Here is a 20,005-nt window from a genome sequence, read left to right as displayed (position 1 = left end):
TCCTTATCTACAACACGGGGAGGGATACACGTCCTACTTCATAATTGATTGTAGGAACGGCGTGTGAAAAAGGCTGCCACAGAGTCGGTGATCAGTAAGTATGAATTAATGTGAAGTTAGAAGACTTACTACTCTTCACGGTCTTGAGCCCTCAGTTGTCTCTCTTAGGAAATACGGAAAACTTAGCCCTGCCAGTCCCTTCTTCCCTTGACTTTGGGGAGCCTATTGCTGACCGCATCTTGGGGAAGCGAAAGGATGATAGGAAACACCGATGTTATCACCTTGGATTTCAGGGAGTGAGTTGTTCAATCAGTCTCCTAGTTTTCATGTCAGCAAATCTCTCAGCCAACTTCTGGTCACAGCTCAGGGCTTGGAGAAGAGGCTCGGCTCGCATTGGAAACACTGTACTGGTCTCTGCTCCCTCTAAGGCTGCTCTGCTCATCCTAAAAAGATTCCCAAGGTTTTGGCAGGAAGGAGCATCTGTGTTGACTGGTGGGAAAGTCAGATCTTTGGGACAGAACATTCCTGAGATTATCTAGGGAACCCCTGGGGGTTGCAGCTTCTCCCTGACTCTCATCCATGACTTGGCTGTTAGCCTGCTAAGGCAACACTGTGGAGGGAGACTGGAGATGAACTGAGGGTAAGGGGTCAAAATATGGGGGGCCAGGGATCGAGCCAGCCTTGAAGGCCTGGTGAGGGGTTAGGGTGGAGGAAGAAGGCAGCCCTAACAGAACTGGTGGGGGTGTGTGGCCAAATCAGAAGAAATTACTGGTTGCATTTGTGAAGGTGCCTTGTAGAATGATTGGTGGTCCCGAGGCTATAGGTCAGGGAGTCTTTTGGGTAGTGGGTGACTAAACAGGAGGTCACAGTAGTCCTAAGGATAAGAACGGACATTCAGTTCTCCTGAGAAACCATAATCTCCAAGCTCGTGTGGGACAACTAGCAGTCTCAAGGAGAAGACAGGAGGATGGGTCTTCTGGTGATTCCTGGTGCTTGCCTAACATGCATGAAGCTCTGGATTCCATCCAGAGTGTGGCACAAAGCCAGATATGGTGACACACACCTGCAACTCCAGCACTCAGGAGGTAGAGGCAGCAGGGTCTGGAATACAAGGACATTCTTGGCAATGTAGTGAGTTTGAAAGCAGCCTGGGCTACGTGAAACTCTGTCTCAAAAACAAAAAGGGAGCGGTTGTCTCAGAAGGAGCTTCACAAGAGCCTTTTAGAAGGATTTCTTCTATTGCTCTCAGCCAACTAGAACTGTCCTTCTCTTTCTGTTATATGGAAGGGGAAGAATTGCTAGAGCCCAGTCATTATAGCAGGCAGCAAGGCGGAGGCTCAGCAGAGGTTTGGCTAGTCAAAGGTGCAAGGTGAAGTCTAGAGTGTCCTTCTTGAAACCAGCTCTCCACTGCCAACATCTAGATCTTCCACTATCAGCAGACATTACATTTTGAACACCACTGCATGTTGCCAGGACACTGGCATGGGGTTAAAAGTGGAGCCATGACAGAAGTGTTCCAATGTAGGATTTAGTGACGAGCTCAGTCCAGCCCCAACCAACATGCCATCTACCATGTACCCAGCTGTTGCCACACTAAACTTTGAACTTGTCTAAGGACCCAGCCTGTGTCTCATTCATTCATATCCAGTGAGAGCCTGGCCCAATTCAGCACCCATTCCAGCCCTAGCAAGTTTACTGAGTATAGTTTACAACGCACACACAAACACACACACACACACATGACACACACAACACACACACACACAACACAGAGCCTGTCAAATTCATGCACCCATCTCCCAGCTGAAAGACTTTGGTAGCATGAACCTAGAGCTCTAGCGCGGCCAGGAGAGCTTGCTTTCCACAGTAACCATCGCTGTGGTGGCAAAAGAGCTGGGGTTTGGCCTGGGGGTGGTGAGGTCCCAGTGTGAAGGGAGGTGGGCCAGGCCATGAATAGGGCTCTGTGTGGCCAAGTCGAGAGGACTGGGGGAGGCTGGAATGTGAGGAACGTGCTCTCATGACTGTGGCCTGAGGCCTGGGTCTGTAGCACAGGGTTGATCAGGGGTGACGGAATGGCGGGGGGGGGGGGGGCGACAAAGGTGGAACGGGAAGCCGAAAGACCAGGCAGTGAAAAGACAAAACAACAACTTTCCAGTTCTCCCCTCAGATAGCATGGCAGGGACTGTGGAGGGCCTGTAGGCTGGCCAGAGAGGGTGCTAGGAGCAGTGAATTTGAGAGTTCTCTGGGTCTGGATGAAGCCTGTTGATAGCTTTTGCAGTTTCTACCCACACTGTCTCAGACCTTCCTACTATTACCGTCCACCCAGCAACCACGTCCTCCTTTTCACTTAGGTGCGCGCGCTCTCTCTCTCTCTCTCTCTCTCTCTCTCTCTCTCTCTCTCTCTCTCCATCAATCTATTTCTCTTCCTTTTTTTTTGTTGGGAGGACTCTCAGTACTGGAGCTAATTTGTAGTTCATGACTACAGGAACAACATCTTCAGATGGGCAGGGCATTAGGCAAAACCAGAGAGAGGGATCAGAGCTGTAGTAAGGCAGAGACCTTTAAGATAGGTCTGAGGGATCAATAAAAAAAATGGACTATAAACATGGTAGAAGCCAGAGAAGGGACAGAGGATGAGGAAATGAAAATGGGTTCCTGAAGGACATCTAGGTATCTGGCCTGGCAGCTGACTGAGTGCTGGCCCTAAAATCAGAAACAGAACAAAGGGCAGCTCTAGAGTGTATGGGAGGAAATCTTCCATTACCGTGAATCTTGCCTTGAATCTGATCGATTCTAAGAGAATGGCACGTCTCCCTAGAGAAGTCTAATAGGTACTGGGGTACACTTGCAGAAGGAAAGATGAACAAAGAAAGATGCATTCCCTGCCACCAAAGAGCCTGTGGTCTTATAGAAAAGAACTTGACCAGACAGGAAAAAAAAAGGGCTGAATCTTGGCCAGGTCTAGGGGCATCCACCTATACTCCAGTGTTTGGAGGTCTGAGTTAGGAGGATTATGAGCCCCAGGCCAGCATGAGCAACAGAATGAGAGTTCCTGTAAAGAAAAAAAAAGAGAGAGAAATAGATTGACGTTAAAAAAGGGGAAAGCCAAGCAGGAAGGGGGTTGCTAGGTGGAGAGAAGAAAGGTAGAAAACAAACCTTCCTAATTCTGCAACCCTTTGATACAGCTCCTCACATTGCGGTGATCCCCAACCATAAAATTATTTCATAACTGAAATTTTGCTACTGTTATGGATCATAATGTAAATATCTGATATGTGACGCCACATGGGGGTCATAACCCACATGTTGAGAACCACTGATCTAGGGTAACATTGTGAAGTATGAAACTATGGACTGAGACACAGTTCACTAACCAAGCATGCATGTGTGAGGTTCTAGGTTCAGTCCCCAGTTTCCAAACCAACAGACACAAGAAAACTCAAAACCATGAACAAATAGTTGCTCATGCTTGTAATCTCAGGTCTCAACCAGGAGCCGTTTGGGGATGCTAGCCCCGGATGAGATACAACATCAGCACCCTGCCATGCCATGTGGCTGGCAGGGGCAGGACTCAAGCAGGAGTGAGTACAGCACAGTGATATAGGAGAGAGAGACAGACAGACAGACAGACAGACAGACAGACAGACAGAGGCAGAATGAGTCACGTGCATGGGAGAGAGGCAGATCTGAAGAGGCGTGGGAGGTGAGGACCGGGCTGACACAGATGCCCACTGCCACCCAGGGCTAGCTGTCTGCCTATGGGGCTGCTTCCAAGGGCCATGACTTGGTCTGTGACCCTGATGAAAGCAGAGAGGATAGGGCTGTACAAAACCGGCTCTGCCCATCACTGGCTGAAGCACTCAGGAGACAGAGTCCTGTACCTCACCTCCGGAGTACAATAGAGCTGACCCTGATCCCAGGAGCATAGGCAAGCTGGTCCCGAAGACATGCGAATAGGAGAACAGGTCGCATCCCTTTTGTCTGTCATGTGATGTCATGGGGGAGAAAAAAGGTGCCCTCCTCTCCATCCCTCAACACCTGCAGCAGGTGGAGGACCTGACCCCTCACCTGGTGCAGCACTCAGGGCCCTCTGCCTCACCTGGGCAGCACAGTAGTGGTTTCCCTGTAGACAGAGATGCACATGAGCCAGCTTTGAGGGGTATGGCTGGTACCACCTCCTTTGACTGCAGGGAGGCCCCTATGCCTCCAGCTATTGAGGGAGCCGAGCCCTTTGCCAGCTGCAGCACTCAGGAAAGCAGGCCCCCTGTACCTCATCTGGGCAGCGCAATGGAACTGACCCAGTTGACAAGCGCACAGGTGAGCCAACCCTGAGAATGTGAGCGTGGGAAACCTAAGCCCCACCCCTCATCTGCCATGTGCGGCAGCAGGGATGGGGAGAGATGCCCCTCCATCAGTGCCTCAGGCAGGTGGGAGAGCTGGCCCTGAGGTCATGAGAGCAGGAGACTTGTGCCTGCCCTTCACCAGCTACCACACTCAGGAGAACAGGCCCTGCACCTTGCCTGGGCCTCACGAGAAAGTCAGCCCTGTTAGTGAAGGTTGAGTGAGCCAGCCCTGTTAGTGAAGGTGTGAGCCTAAGAGAGCTGTCCCCACTTTTTGTCTGTCATGTGGCAGTGTGGGTCGGAGAGAGATGCCCCCCTTACTTCTCACCCCTTGATGCCTGAATAGAAGAAGCTGACCCTCCCCCTTATCATCGTCAGTACTGGTTAAAGGGGGCCCTGTTCCTTCCCTTAATGTGTGAGACTGGGCTATCTGGCCACCACCTCCCCCGTTCCCCCCGCCCCCGCGTCTACCTGTGGTGGGCAAGGGAGCTGACCCTCCTCCATACCAGCTGCAGCATTTGGGAAAAGTGAATTCTGCACCTTGCCTGGGCAGCGCAGCAGAGCTGACTCTGTTGGCAGAAGTGTGGGCAAACCAGCCCGGAAGTTGTGAGCCTGGGAGAGCTGTCCCCATTACTCATCTGGCTTGCGGCCGCATGGAGGGGGTAACGATGCCTCCCGCACCCCCCCCCATCAATGCCTCAGGTTGGTGGGAGAGCTGGTTCTGAGGTCATAAGATCAGGAGACCAGTCCCTGCACCCACCAACTGCAACACCCGAGAAAGCGGGCCCTGTACTTCGCCCGGGCAGCATGATAGAGCCAAACCTGTTAGCGACGGTGTGGGTGAGCCAGCCCGGAAGTTGTGAGTATGGGAGAGCTGTCCCCGCTATTCATCTGTTATGCGACGGTGTAAGTGGGGGAGAGACGCACCCCCTTACCCCTCACCCCTTCCTTCCCTGTGACAGACAAGCAAGCTGACCCTCTCATCTATCCGCTGCAGCACTCAGGAAAATGGACCCTGCACGTTGCCTGGGCAGCACCGCAGAGCTGACGCTGAGGGCAGAGGTGTGGGTGAGGCCAGAGGAATCTGTGAGCATGGGAGAGCTGTCCCCATTACTCATGGGTCATATCGTAGCATGGGAATGGAAGAGATGTCCCTGGACTGCCCCCTCCCCATCAGTACCTGAGGCAGCTGGCTGTGATGTCATAAGAGCAGGAGAGCTGTCCTGGCCTATAACCGTTGCCTGGGCAACACAGTAGCACAGGGCCCTGCTATGCCAGAATCCTGAGGATGGGAAAGCAGAGAACTGGCCGCACTCCCTGCTCACTGCGGCAAGGGTGAACTAGCAAGGGCAGTGGTGGAGAGCTCACCCTGGTGGTGAGGACAGGGGAGAACTGGCAGGCCAACTACCCAGGCCCAGAACCAGGGTTGTGGGTTGATCCACCCCAACATCCCCTCCACCTATGACCTGTTGAAGCGCGAGGGTGGGGACTGGGGATGCCATTGATCCTGTGGACCCAGGGCTACAGGATCTCCACAACACAGGGCAGGATATCCAGGAAGAGTCCCAGTAAGGGCCCAGCATCGATAGTGTAGCATAGACCAGGGACCTTGAACCTGAACAATGAATCTTCGTGATGAACACCTGTGTCTAAAAGTGTATGGCTAAGCAGGTTTGCTGCGTGACTCACTGTGTCACATAGCAGCTTCCATGAGCAGATTCTACCTTTCTCCCTTTGGTTTTCTCTTAAATTTTTATTTTGTTTTATTCTGGGGGCCGGGAGGAGGATGGGTGGGATAGGGAAGCATGATGTGAAAAACACAAAGGATAAATTACATATAATATTTGGGAGTGGATTAGCTGGGTCATATGATGAATCAATTTTACTCTACATTGATTTCCATGTGGTTGACATAGCTTATATCCCCACCATCAGTGTCTAAGGGACCCTTTCCCCATCCTTGCTAGTGTTTGTTTTCTTGACAGTTGGGGTGAAACAAAATCTTGACTTGACTTTTTTTGTATTTCTCTGATGGCTAATGATGTTAACAAAGTGTGCCAAGTGCCCCAAACTAAACAAAACAAAGCAGACCAAACCAACCACAAAACAACAGCCAATTACAGCGTGAATGTAAGTGTGCTCTTCCTTTGTTTTCAAAGGCTTCCCAGACTGTCATGGACCTTTGTGATGGGGCCCTATCGGCTGATCTGGTCGCATCTGATACTCCACTCCCCAGCCAGACCACAGGCAGTTTCTCAGACAACCTGTTTGGATACGTGCTTGCCCTTTTTAATGCTCTTCCTTTTGACTGTCTGGCTTTATCACCCCCTTATCTGCCTTCAAGACCCGGGCTTTGAAAAGAGCCTTATGAGAAAGCACCCTCCCACTCCCAACACCAACAAATGACTCCCTCGGCTCTGTCCAGAAAGCGCGTGCTTTACAGCAGCGAAGGGGCTTGCTCTCGTCTCAACATGCGACAGCTTCCACATGTAGCTTGAATTCACAGGCAAGGAGGAAACCTGTCTGATTTGTATCAGTCCCTGAGTACCCAGCACAGGGCCTAGTCCTGAGCAGACACTTAGGGAATGAATGAAGAAATGAATACACATGTTATGAACCAATGGCTCACTGAGTAAGATGCTGTCGCTGCTAATTTTTGCCCTTTTCACTTCTTTCCTGCTTTAGAGGTCTTACCGTGTACCCAGGCTAGCCTCAACCTTGCAAGTCTGCTGATCAGTCTCCAGACTGCTGGGTTTCTAGGTGTCCACCACCTCTTCCAGATCAGAGTGACTGTCTTTTATCAATGTCGCCCTTATAGTTCTTGGGTTCGGGTCTCCCAGATCTGGCAGGAATATGCTCTGTGACCTGGAGCCAGGAAGAAGTTCCACTGTAGCTTACCACCCCAGCATGCAGATGTTCGTGCCCCATCTTCTTCTACAGAGCTTAACATCAGGATCAAGGGCAAACGTAATGTGGGGGGTAGATGTGGTGGCCTGGAATCCAAGGGATTCACTAGTGAAGGTAGAAGAATCACGGATGTGAAACCAGCCTGAACCACAGGACACCAAGTCTGGGGGACTGGGGAGGCCCAGGGGTGGAGAGCACTGTATCCCAAGCCCTCTCTTTTCAATGTTTTTATTTTGGGACAGGGTCTCACTACATAGCTCAGGCTAACCTTGAAGTCACTCCTAGCACAGGTAGGCACTGAACTTGTGTTCCTGTTTTGACCTTCTAAATAGCTAGTTTTATAGGTCTGTACCTCCAGGCCCTCCTCCAATTATCTTTTGAACAAACTTTGATTTTATTATACCCGTGATGAATTGGGCTGGTAGTAGGATAGGCGAGAAGGGATTTAACAGACTAGGATAGGACTGCAGAGTGCTCATCTTTGCTGACTGCTAGTGCATTTCCTACGTTCCCAGAACTGTCACATTTTGGACCCCACAAGGCGCTGCTTTGTCCTTTTCTCCCACCCCTTCACTTTCTTGTTCTTCTGTTCCCTTTTGCCCACCAGTGAGCATTATATTGGCTCCCTTATATGTTCCATTTTGTAACTTCTCAGGAGACTTCCGTAACTCTACCTCTCTGAGCATGTTTCTCTGATTCTAGAACTTTCTATCTCACTAACATCCTCCACGGACTTACCAGTGAACACTAAAATGGATATGCTTCCAATCTGCTCCTTTTTCTGTGGACAAATGTGCTCTTCAAGGACAGACTTGACCTGGAGCCATTCCAGGGTGAGCTAAGATGGAGGCAGGTCTTCCTAGGGTTGGGAATCACTGGGCCTAAGCGTATCAGATGTGCTCATCCTTGTCCTGAGGGTAAGAGACAGGCACCTACACAGACAGCCCCTTTCCTGATAACCTTGGGGTGGATTTCAGCTTGCATGAAGGACACAACAAGCAAGAAGATGCTATCTCTGATCAATAAACCTTCCTTCCTTCCTTCCTTCCTTCCTTTTTTCTTTCCTGAACAGTTTGATTACTATCATTTTAGCCCAAGCTTCTGACATTGTTTGCCTGGAAATCTGCAAAAGCCTTCTGGTAGCTCTCCGTGCTTCCATTACGGCTCTGCTCTGCGACCCACTCCTTGTGCAGCAGCCCAAATGAGCCTTTTAAGGCAGCAGTCAGATCTTATCAGTGCACTCTTTGCTCCCCAAGCGCCACCTACTTGTGCCTTCCAAAGCCCTGTGGATTTTTGGCTGTTACCTCTCTGTCTCTTCGGATTCTCACATAGAAAATTCCTTATCACCCAGGTCACTGCTCAAAGTTCAGCTCCAGGGAGGGAGAGGCACCCCGCATATCTGTCTCCCTACTCACTTTCCTGTCACGCTGTAGCTTGTGGGTTTTTTGTTTGTTTGTTTGTTTGGTTGGTTGGTTGGTTGATTGGTTTTTGTTTCTCCTTGGAGCTTGTGATGCCTGAAATGTTCTTGTTTCTTTCCTTATTGATTGTCACCTACCACTAAGAAGTGTCTGCCATTGGACCTCGTTTGTCTAGAGGGCAATTATACGCTTAACACCCAGTATGGTGTGTTCTGTAAATATTTGCTGGATGAATTCACAAAGTATTTTTTACATATGGAAAAACTTTTTTTTAATTTATTTATTTATTAAAGATTTCTGTCTCTTCCCCACCGCCTCCCATTTCCCTCCTCCTCCCCTGATCAAGTCCCCCTCCCTCGTCAGCCCAAAGAGCAATCAGGGTTCCCTGCCCTGTGGTAAGCCCAAGGACCGCCCACCTCCATCCAGGTCTAGTAAAGTGAGCATCCAAACTGCCTAGGCTCCCACAAAGCCAGTACGTGCAGTAGGATCAGAAACCCACTGCGATTGTTCTTGAGTTCTCAGTAGTCCTCATTGTCCGCTATGTTCAGCGAGTCCGGTTTTATCCCATGCTTTTTCAGACCCAGGCCAGCTGGCCTTGGTGAGTTCCCTATAGAACATCCCCATTGTCTCAGTGTGTGGGTTCACCCCTCGCTGTCCTGAGTTCCTTGCTCGTGTTCTCTCTCCTTCTGCTCCTGATTTGGACCTTGAGATTTCTGTCCGGTGGGAAAAACCATTTTTATATCTATTTTTTTCCCCACAAAACCTGTCAGGGCAGGATTTTTACTCTCCTGCTCTGAAGTATTCAGAAATGAATACTCAAGAGATTGTGAGCGTTACTTGGTGTCACACAAAGAAAGGAAGGCTGCCCTCAGCTTGGCCTTTCCAGTTCTAAGTAGTTCTATTCCCACCAAATAACTTTACTTCTAGCCTGCCCAGCGTTCAACATCTGTGCCAAATAGATGCTTCCCAATTCTTTGACAATCTGTGTCATCAGGCATTAAAACTGTACAATGAACTACATGGGCCGCTCTTCTTTCTGTAAGACAAAAGTGAATCAGAAGAATTACTCAGTGGAATAGGGGAAGTAGTGTGGAGTAGGTAGAGGAGTCTGGGATTGTAGGCTCCACTTTTCTTCTTACTTTATCTTTCTCTTCTGGGGGCCTCAATATGTCCTTCCACAAAATGGGTCGACGGTACTTGCTTAGTTTAAAGAGCCCTTTCAGTTTTTTAATATATGTTTAGTTCTTGTGCATGTACAGTGTGTGCATGCACACACACTCATATGTGCGACGACACAGATAGGACGATCAGAGGACAACTTGCAGGAATTGGTTCTTTCCTTCTACTGTGACGGTTCTGGGAATCAAACTCGGGTCGTCAGGCTTGGCAGCAAGCTCTTTGCCAGCTTAGCCATCTCACTGGCCCACTTTCGATTTTGACATGCTCTTCCTGCGAAGCCATGATTTCTTCTCTGTTTCCTTTGCAGTGCTTCCCGTTGCTGCCGGTGAGGAAGAATGTCGGTAAGTATGCCAGATGCACCTTACACCTCACAAATGACTTACAGAGAGAGGAAACATGCCAGCCGTCTCTATGGGCTAGCTGAGGGAATGGAGGTAGTGGCTGAGGGGCAAAACTGGAGACATTCACTCTGTCTCCCTCCCCTGGGCACACCCTGGCCTCTTTCCGCTCTGCTTTCTGGCTCCGGCTTATGGGCAGCGCCTCTTTAATTCTCAGATGAAGGTCTTGTTCTTGTCTGTGAGCCAGGGGAGGATTTCCCTCCAGAGCTATCAGCAAGCGGCAGCCACCCATGCGCTTCCCTTGTTCTCAGATGCCGTCTTCCCCCTGGCAAGAGTACTACGGCTGGACAAAGTGTCAGGAAAGGGACAGAGGTAAGACGAGGTAGAAGGAAGGAGACTTGGTATTTGGGGTTCATGTCTGGAAGGGTTCCAGGAGGTAGACCTCAGGACTAATTATACTAAGGGGGCGTGTGTAGTTAAATAATTCCCTCTGCTCTCTGGCAAGTCTCTTGGAGTCTGACCATCTATCCGCCTTCTGCCCTCTGGTGTCGTCTTGGATGTGAGTCTGCAAGCAGAAGAGAATACAGCTGTCTGCAGAGGGATGACTGCTTTGGCAAACAAGAGAACGTAGCATGCTAGCCAGAAAAGGGTTTGCAGTCACCGCCAGAACTCGTAGCCTAGGCCAGGTTTGCTGAGGTCATCAAGGCCTCAGCCATTCCTGTTCATTCACTTTTTTTTTCAGCAAGAGGAGCTCCTGACTTGAATGGATACCATTTCTGGGTGCCAGTTAGGGTTGGAGGTGGGGGTGGCCACCATAACAGAAGAGTGTCGAGAAAGTGTCACGCTAAAGATCAAGGTGAGGAGGCATCTTGTGGAGGTGTTAGAAGGGACCCTAGGAACCTTACAAGATAGTTGGAGTTGCTTTAGGCAGTCTTATCAGAAGTCAGAGGGGGCTTTTGCTGACTTCCCAAGGACTTTTCCGCCAGAGGAAGCCGATTTCCTGGGTGGCGGTTGCTAAAAAGGAGAACTGGCGGGGTGAGGTGTTTATTTGCATTGCTATGACAGCAGATGAGAGAGACCTATTTTGAAGAAGAAACATTGCTTTGACAAGCACACAGTCCGCATCTGCTTCTCAACCCCCACCATCATTCCACGGCTTCTTGTGGAGTACAGTTCCTTCTCTGCGCCTGGGACCTCCAAGAGCACAAGTTCCGGGTGCTGCCCATACTCAGGGAATGACAAACTTCTCCATTTCCCAGACACCAGCTGCACAGGCTAAAAGAAACCCCTCACTATTTCAGGCCCTGAAATAGTGACCCCCTATCCCAGACAAATGCACTTGTCTCGTTAGAATATCGGTGTCGGGGGGAACCACAGATACAGCTCAGTTGGTAGAGGGCTCGCCTAACATGCATGAAGCTCCGGGTTCAATCCAGAGCACAGCAAAAATGGGGTGTGGTGGGGCAGATGGCTAAGCCAGTATTCAGAAGGCCAGCCGAGGGATCAAAGTTCAAGGTCATCATGTCTACATACTGAGTATGAGTTAAAAAAAGAATATCTGTACAAAGTTGACTCGCTAGTGCTGAGCCCTGGGAGGTTGGGTATCGTGTGGCCTCCAGAGGAGAGAGGAATGCCATTCAGTGGGTGGCAGGAGAGGCCGCCATCTATGAAGCTGAGATGGGAAGGCTCTTCCTGCTATTGGTTTGGCTTCGAGTTTGAAAATGTCTATTGAAGAACATATGTTCTCAGGTCAAGTCAAGGAAAAGCCATCAGAAATTATGAGTTTAGATGAATATGGTAATTGCAGCAGCAAGGCACGAGCCCAGAGTTCCTTACAGATCTTATTGTGTAAGTCCTGGTCAATTGCTTCCTCCCTGGAGTGCCGTCCACATCAGTAAAATAAGACTTCTTCCACAAGACTGAGATGGATCACAAGAAATAGCGCACTACAGATGTCAGACCTGTGCTTACCAGTAGCAAGGATCCTAAAACTAGAATAAGCTAGAGAAAATGAGTATGATCTCCGCACAAGGATCAGACACAAGAATCGCAAAATGCTGAGCCGGGCATGTGGCTCCCAGCTCAATCTCAGCATTCAGGAAGCAGAGACAGAGGTCCAGGGCTGATGGCTTCCAGGCTGGTCTACTTACATATTGAGAGCCTGAGCCCAAAAAAGTGTCAAAGGACTGAGCAAAGGGAGTTTTTCTGATATTTCTCTGAGAGAATTAGCAGAAACCTAGACTTCTATTATTTTTGTTGAATAGGCAGTGCCTTCTTGTTTTGAAATTCAAGTTTTACAAACCCAAAATATCTTCTTGCCCTTGTCTCTCAATTCCCAAAGAATCCTCTTGGATGTGACCAATGTTGCCAGCTTCTTGGTTCCTCAATGAGTTTGGATGGATTGAAGAACGTGAGCGGATGGCTAGTGTGGGGGGTGGGGAGAGGGGCCTGTGGAAATGGTGCCAGAGGAGGAGAGGGGGCTGCAGGAAACACAGGCAGTAGAATCAGCATTTGTTTGGGGGTCAGTCTTGACTCCACCTCCTCTGCTGGAACCACCCTTAGAAAGATCCTTCCCTTCTAGAAATTGCAGTACAGCCACGTGCTCCTGAGTGCTGGCACAGCAGAGCAGAGTGGGGGAGGAGAGGACCAACCAGACACATTTTAGAGGCAAAAAAAAAAATCAAGATAGTGCCTCAAATCTGGCGGGGGCCTGTGGTTTGCATATATAATCATCTTACTAGGGTGAATCAATAAAAGATTTCTCTAAGACAGAGTTACTTTCCTCTGTTCCATGGGCAGAGGAAAACTTGGTATGAGAGTTAATGAGATCTCTTGCTATGGTCTTCCCTTAGCAAAGGGCAAGAAGGTTGCCCAGCTTGCTTGCACTCAGGTGGACGGCCCAGGACCCCTGTTATCACCATCCTTCTGCAGACTTTCTGCACAGTTCTGACCAAGCGTCACAGGTCCATGAAGTTTGCCCCACCACTTCATCCTGTGCCGTGAGTAGTCAGTCAGTCTACTTCTTTAGGTCAGCCTTGTTTTCAGTAACGAAGCCACTCTAACTAGTAGCCTCTCAGCCTTGTTTTCAGTAACGAAGCCACTCTAACTAGTAGCCTCTCAGCCTTGTTTTCAGTAACGAAGCCACTCTAACTAGTAGCCTCTCAGCCTTGTTTTCAGTAACGAAGCCACTCTAACTAGTAGCCTCTATTAGGCTTTATGGTACTAGTCGTGTTTTTCCTGATAGATGGTAAATGAAACCAATGGTTATTTAAATTCAAAGAGCCAACATACTGCTGCAAATCATCTCAGGCCAAAATATAACTAAGAGTGGAAAATATAGACCATGGGAATAGGAACTAGCAGGTCAGGCGTGGAGTCCTTGGGGCCTTCGCCATACTCAAGTTTTCACCGACCTTCCATTTCCTCTAAGGCCTCCCGCCATGTTTTTTTTTCATGGATTGTTTCTATGATAGATATATTTCTGGAACCTAACAGGAAGCCACTTCCTCCAAATAAAACCATAATCCAAACCAGCCTCCAATATTTGGCAGGTCGGAGGAGTGATGGCAGATCTCTATTTGGTTTTGGTTTGGGCTTTGTCCCTTGCCAGCCGTGTGACTTTAGGCTTCTTTCTTCTCCTCCCTGGGCCTAAGTGTCCCTAGCTACACAACTACTTAGTCTTCACTAAAGCCCTGCTAAGGTGTGTGTTGCTCTGAAGTTAATTACTCCACCTGCAAACTCCACATTTCTATGGAAGCCATTAGCTCGCCTGTCCAGCAGCCTACAGAGATGAGGGGGCCCAGGCCTTTCTCCTACCTCTCTTGTGCCAAATCCTCTCGGAGGCCCCTTGCTCACACTGCACAAAGCTCCTTTGTTGCCCAAAGCCCTTCCAAGCCTCTCTCCAGGCTCCTGTTGAAGTGGCTGCAACAACCTGGGGGGTAATATTTGCCTGTAACCAGAGCTCCTACTCCCAACCCGACTGGCTCCAGTCTGGCTGCAGGCTTGTCTTCTGCGCTGGACTTTGCCTATCAGCTGTCCAGTACCCTCCCTCCAATTCTGAGCAGTAGGATGGCCTATGTAAAAGGTTGAAAATAGAAACAGATCTGTCCACTTAAATACATAAATTCAAGATGCTATTGGGTGTCACCTCCCAAATTCAGAAGGGGCAGGAGACTAAAATGCCAAGCGTATGAAAACCATCATCGTCGTCATCACAACTCAGGCCACTTCCTTGATTTGAAAAAGACTAAATCGTCCTTAGAGCTGATTCTTGATAGACTCAGTCACTCCTTGTTTGGTATTTTGCAAAGAAGATTGGCGGAGCATGACTTGTTTATCATTTGACAGATATTTTTCTTCAGCAACTTGAAAGATCATAAACATCTCCTTAGTTGTAGGGGTATCTGGAAGGGATTATCATTCGGGACAGGAAATCTTTCAGCCATAATCTACAGGCAGAAACACTGGCTTTCAGCCAAGGCAGAAGCTGGCTTTGAGCTGAGGGACCTAGCATCTAGTCCCAACCCTGACATTAACTCCTTCTCTGACAGAGAGAGCGTTGCTTTTACTGGACCTTGGTTTCATTATCTGATCAATGAGAAGTTTGAACCAAAAAGTGACCATGGTCTCCTTCGTTTTTGACTCTGTGTTGTCTCGTGTGTCCCGCCTCCATACTGTCCCACACTGTGCCAGGAGTCAAACTGAATGGTAGTAGGATTGATGGAATGGACAATTTGAAGATTTTAAAGAGGGGGAGATGGTAAGGCTTTCCAGGGTTGTGGAGAACCTGAAATTCTTTCTTTGAGGGCAAAGGTGCTATGAAACCTCACCTCCTCGTCCCTGTGGTCAAGAGTGTGAAACGGAGTTCATCTTAGCCTTGTAGGTGCAGGTCAGATGAACACACTGAGACACAGTAGATACCTGCCCGTTTTCATAGCCCAAACCAATCCAGATGTTAGAGGACAGAGAGGAGTCGGAATTGCAGGTAGAGTGCTAGTCTAAGAAGGATCTGGAAGGTGCTGTTAGCACAGTCACAGAAGGGCCTGTGTTTCCTTCAAACTCTCCACCAGAGATCACAGGTTTTCATCATTCCTCAGGAGACCCTGTCATCCGGGACTCCCTTTCTTTGTTAATGCACTCAGACACTCAAGCAAGAACCACGGGCTCCCTCATCCTTCTTACATGCTGCCATTCAGCCACCAAGTCATACACAAGAGATCGCTTTGCAGTGTTTCCTAAATCCACCCCTTCTTTGCCACCCGCACTATCACAAGCCTCCATCTGCACCTACAGGAACTCAGGCATGGATGGATTCTACTGTTTAATGAACGCTCTCTCCACCGCCAAGCTTTTTGCACTAGTACAACTTTCCCATACCTCCTCTGCCTTTTGTTTATAGTGCCAAGAATCAAACCCTTGGCTACATATGTTAGGCAAGTTCTCTTCCACTGAACTCTATCCTTAGCTTTGCCAGTTCGTCAGGCCGCCATCTAGATAGCATTTCCATCTTGCCTGTGTTTTCATTACAACGCATTACCTTATCTGATACTGTCTTCTTCTCTCCTCTCTCCAACAGACCATCAAGCTCTTGTATATTGTCCACATGTCTGACCTATGTATTCCAGATCTAAGCCCTGGACTTCACATAAACAGTGAATCTTCCAGGAACTGTTTTTTTTTTTTGATAGTTTAGCCAAAGAACTTCTGGCAATAGGATTGGTGAATTTTTATACCTTCTTCCCTATCATTCTAGCTCTGAATTAGCTATTACAAAAAAACAGAAAGCCCCACTGGATTCAGGTGATATAGCTTTGGGGACGCAAAAGCCTCAGTCAACGGTGAAGATCCATGTAGCACATGTTCCCACTAAACCATTAGAACCTGGAGCTTGCCCTACATCTCAGGATAGGAAGAGTCAGTAAGAGCCATGTTAACGAATGCTTCTCACAGCAAGTACTTAGGAGTCCTAGAATCCCCAGAGAGTCCTTGGGAGCCAGGGGGGAGAATAGAGTTGAGAAGTATCTCCTACCTTCTTCATTCAGTTAGTTCTAGCTTTACAAATTGGTGGGGGGGTCTCCTGAAGATATAGTTTGGAGTCTTGAGTTTTCCACATAAAAACACATGTTAGAGAGTATAGCTGAACCTCGTATTCAGGCACTAGCTGGCTCCATTTTTATGCCATTTCTCCTATCTGTCCACTTGGGCTCTGATCAAACCTTCTAGGTATGGTGAACCTTTGTCATTTCTTACTGAGTTTAAAGTCTTCCTCCTCCTTTTTCTCCTCCTTCTCCTGGGCTGGTTTTAGACAGAGTCTAACCACGTAGTTCAGGAGGGCTCACGCTTGCAGTAATCCATATGCCTCTGCCTTTTTAGTGTTAAGTTTTCAATTACCTGCTACTTGGCCCATTGAATGTTATTGAGTCTGGATTGGGTGCAAACCAACTTCTACTTACTCATCCTATTTGCATCCTTTGGAGTTTCATGAGAGCGGTATGTTCCACCTTCCCCGTGACTGTTGGTATTTACACTTTTCTGGCGTTTGAGGTAGAGGGGACCTAGCTGCTGCGTAGACCAATGTGCTCATTGAAGTTGGGAACTTAAAAGCCAGCATAAGTAAGTGAGGAGGAACATGTAGCTAGCGAGGTGAGTGACGAAATAGAGACAAACACCTACTCTTCCACGGTGTTCTCCTCAGACCCTGTTTTTTCCTGGACTAAATAGCCTTGACTCTATGATCTTTTCCCACAGTCCCTCTGACCTCCTCAGCTAGCCTCCTAGTGCACAGGGAGACCAAGCACTATGCTGTTGATTACTCCATGGTGGCCAGGCTTTGGTCTGCTGTGGAAAAGCAGGACAAACCAGTGTCAGAAGCAGACTTGACCCTTGCCACAAACTGAATGCTGTTTCTCATCATCCATGTCTTCTCATGCGTCTGAAGCCATTCAGACAGCCCTCCCCCCTAGTGCAGGACAGCCCAGGGCCAGCTTTCCGAGTCCCTGTCTGAACTGTTTGCTGGAGGTTCCCGCTGTGTGACCTTCCACATCCCAAACCCAGAAACAGGAAGAGTTGATTTGGTTTGCGTTTTTTGAAAAGAAAAAGGAAAACATAGGAAGCGGGGTTCCTGGGAACACAAACCTCCAACCCTGTGTCCGTTTGTCCCTGGAGCAGGATAGCTCAGGGCATACATTCCACAGAGGAAGGGAATGGCCTCCCATATCACAAAACAAACAGGGAGTCCTTCAAGGTTTGGAAAGAGAAAATGTTCAAAAGGAGACTTTTAAGGAGTGGAAGAGCCATTGGTTGACACTCTCCAGCCCTTGCTCATACCCTATCATCACTTGCAACTGTCATACTTTGATCTCACCAATATTATCGATACAATTGACCTTCAGCAATGCTCTGCTCTTTTTAAGTTATGGCCAAAGAAAGAGGTGGACTTCTCTCTTGTATGAGGATAGCCAAAGTATACATTCACTTAGATCCTTTTCTTCAAATCTAGAGGGAACAGATATTAATTACACACACGCACCACAAACAAGCAAAGCAGTATCTAGGCTTTGTGAAGTACACGCTTCTTGATTTTGCAAACTCAGTGCAGGCAAGTCCCTTGCATTCCCCTGTCTCCTAAGATAAGCCCTTTCACCCTTCTGAAGAGCTGCTGTGTGTTTACCTGGCTTTGCCACCTCAGCTCCGTACTACTGAGGAGTACATACCCTACCCGTTACTAATAGGACCAGTGCAAAAGGGTGAGGTAGAAAACCAGGAAAAATGCCCAACATTCCTGGGCCTCTAGGTCTTTTACAGTTCCAGTTTCTGGGCTGAAAAACATGGATAGTCCATCGCTAGTTTTCAGGGAAAATGTGTAGTCACCTTTGGGTCTCAGAGAAATATAAATACAGCGCTGCAAGAAAATCAACTCCACCCAGTTCGGTGTTTCTATAGGCATGCATGTCACCAGGGCATCACTGCAAATGCACACAGAACCTCTCTACCAAAATCCAAGTTTTTGCAGTATGACAGGACCGTCATCACCTAGAAACATACTATCCTTTCCCCCGAGGCCAAAGGAGACAGACCCTCTCTGGAGGATGCTTCCGAGCCCATCCATCTGCTTAGGATGGCTTGTTTGTCCGCAAAGATCTGGGGCAAAACATCATTTTAGGATAAAGCGTGGGTGTGGAATTTTCCTCTAGCTCCCGAGGAAAGAATTTCACTTTGCTTGGTCTTTGCGGGAGAGGGGAGCTTTAGAACAAAAGTCTGCTCAGCGCTGAGTGAAGTGGTGGGCTCCTCAGGAATAGCAACCTTGTCTCCTCTCTCTCTGTAACCTCATATCTGATGTAGAGCCAGACACAGGGAGAACATTTGGGAACCATTTCATCTGCCTGCATCCTTTCATCCACTTGTCAGAGGTGGCAGAGGACGGGAGGCTGAGACACAGCAACAGTCTAAGGAGTTTCCTTATACTTTAACTTTGCCTCCACTTAGGTAAAGTTGGAGCCTTGATTTTGCTGCAGAAAGTAATTTCAGACAACATAATGGAGGAAGTGAGGAGATCTTCACTGTAAACAAAAAAATAGTGAGCCTGCTTATGTGATTCCCAGGAAATATCCAGAGGAGTAAGGCCATCCAGATTCAAGGTCATACCTGCTTAGGCCTTAAGCATAGTTAATTGCTATTTTAACATGTTCATTTGAGAATTATATATAATTCTATATAAAAGAAATATTGTCTATATGTAGGCAATGATCACAGCAAATGTTAATTGTACTGAAATTTCTGATTCTTACCTGATCAATATCAACCAGACTCCAGAGTGAGGGATTCCTTTTTCGTCTTGGGTTGGCACAGTTTTCCTGTTTTTCTATCCTTCCTTGTAATTACCTACACATCCTTCCATCTTTGCCACAAAACAACCAAAAAAAAGTAACTCTAGAATGGCAAGAGAATTTGGACAGTTCCGTGTCTGACTGTTGGCTGTCAGCTCTGTGATACCTCTCTGAGCCTTCGTTCTCTTCCTTTTTTGTTTGTGGCCCGGGCTGTTCTGGAACTCATTATGGAGTCCAGGCTGGCCTCGAACTAGTGATCTTTGTGTCTTAGCCTTTGGAGCACTTGGATTAAGGCATGCACCACCACCCCTGGCATTTCTTTACGTTTTCAAATGGAGGTCACACTACTCTGTTTTTAGATTGTAGGACCTAAGTGTGAGCATGGGAACGAGAGAGCCCTATAAGTTTGCAGACAAGATATAGATGATACTTTCCCAGTTGATGGTTCAATTCAGAATGGCTGAAAGGAAAGAGTTATTCTTCTATCCAGAAACCTGACTTGAGATCACAAAAGCATCAACTGAGGCTCAAGGAACGGATCCCTAGGCCTCTGGGATAGAGACTGCCTGATGGAATCAGGATTCCAGAGCCCTACCCCCACTCCAGAGAGGCCATAGCCACTCTGGTGGAGTGATGGGGAAGGATAAGAAATGCCTTGTGATTTCAGGTCTCCAAAAGCCAGATGTGTTTTTCTTCTCCTATCAGCCAGTAAGCACCTTTGAAAACACCCAGTTCCCAGGCTGGACATTCCTCACTCTCCTGAGACTAAAGTACAACCAGGCCGGCCGGATGTGTTGACTTCACTCCCAGCAGACCTGTGACCTTCGGCAGATTGCTGTTCTCTCTGGGCCCAGATTTCCGAATCATTAAAATGAGAGAATTGGAGTCTGTGTTTTTAAAGGTCCTTTCTGTGCTTATGTTGTTGCAAAGGGATTTGGCCTTGATTAACCAAAACTGTGATCAATCTGATCATCAGATACTATGACACAAACTCCTGG

The 20,005-nt window shown here is 48.2% G+C and overlaps 1 protein-coding gene across 1 annotated transcript in view; it reads left to right on the top strand.

Moving 5' to 3' along the window:
- Stard8 (StAR related lipid transfer domain containing 8) overlaps nt 1-20,005 on the top strand; it is a 77,195-nt gene that overhangs the window by 7,669 nt on the left and 49,521 nt on the right. Inside the window, exon 2 of the mRNA XM_075957270.1 lies at nt 10,152-10,185. Coding sequence (XP_075813385.1) covers nt 10,152-10,185 — 34 coding nt within the window. The remainder of the gene's footprint in view (nt 1-10,151; nt 10,186-20,005) is intronic.

This window comes from Microtus pennsylvanicus, chromosome X (genome assembly GCF_037038515.1).
Source record: "Microtus pennsylvanicus isolate mMicPen1 chromosome X, mMicPen1.hap1, whole genome shotgun sequence".
In the NCBI taxonomy this organism is placed as follows: domain Eukaryota; kingdom Metazoa; phylum Chordata; class Mammalia; order Rodentia; family Cricetidae; genus Microtus; species Microtus pennsylvanicus.
Note: the sequence above shows the minus strand (reverse complement) of the source record. Positions and strands in the feature narration are given on the sequence as shown.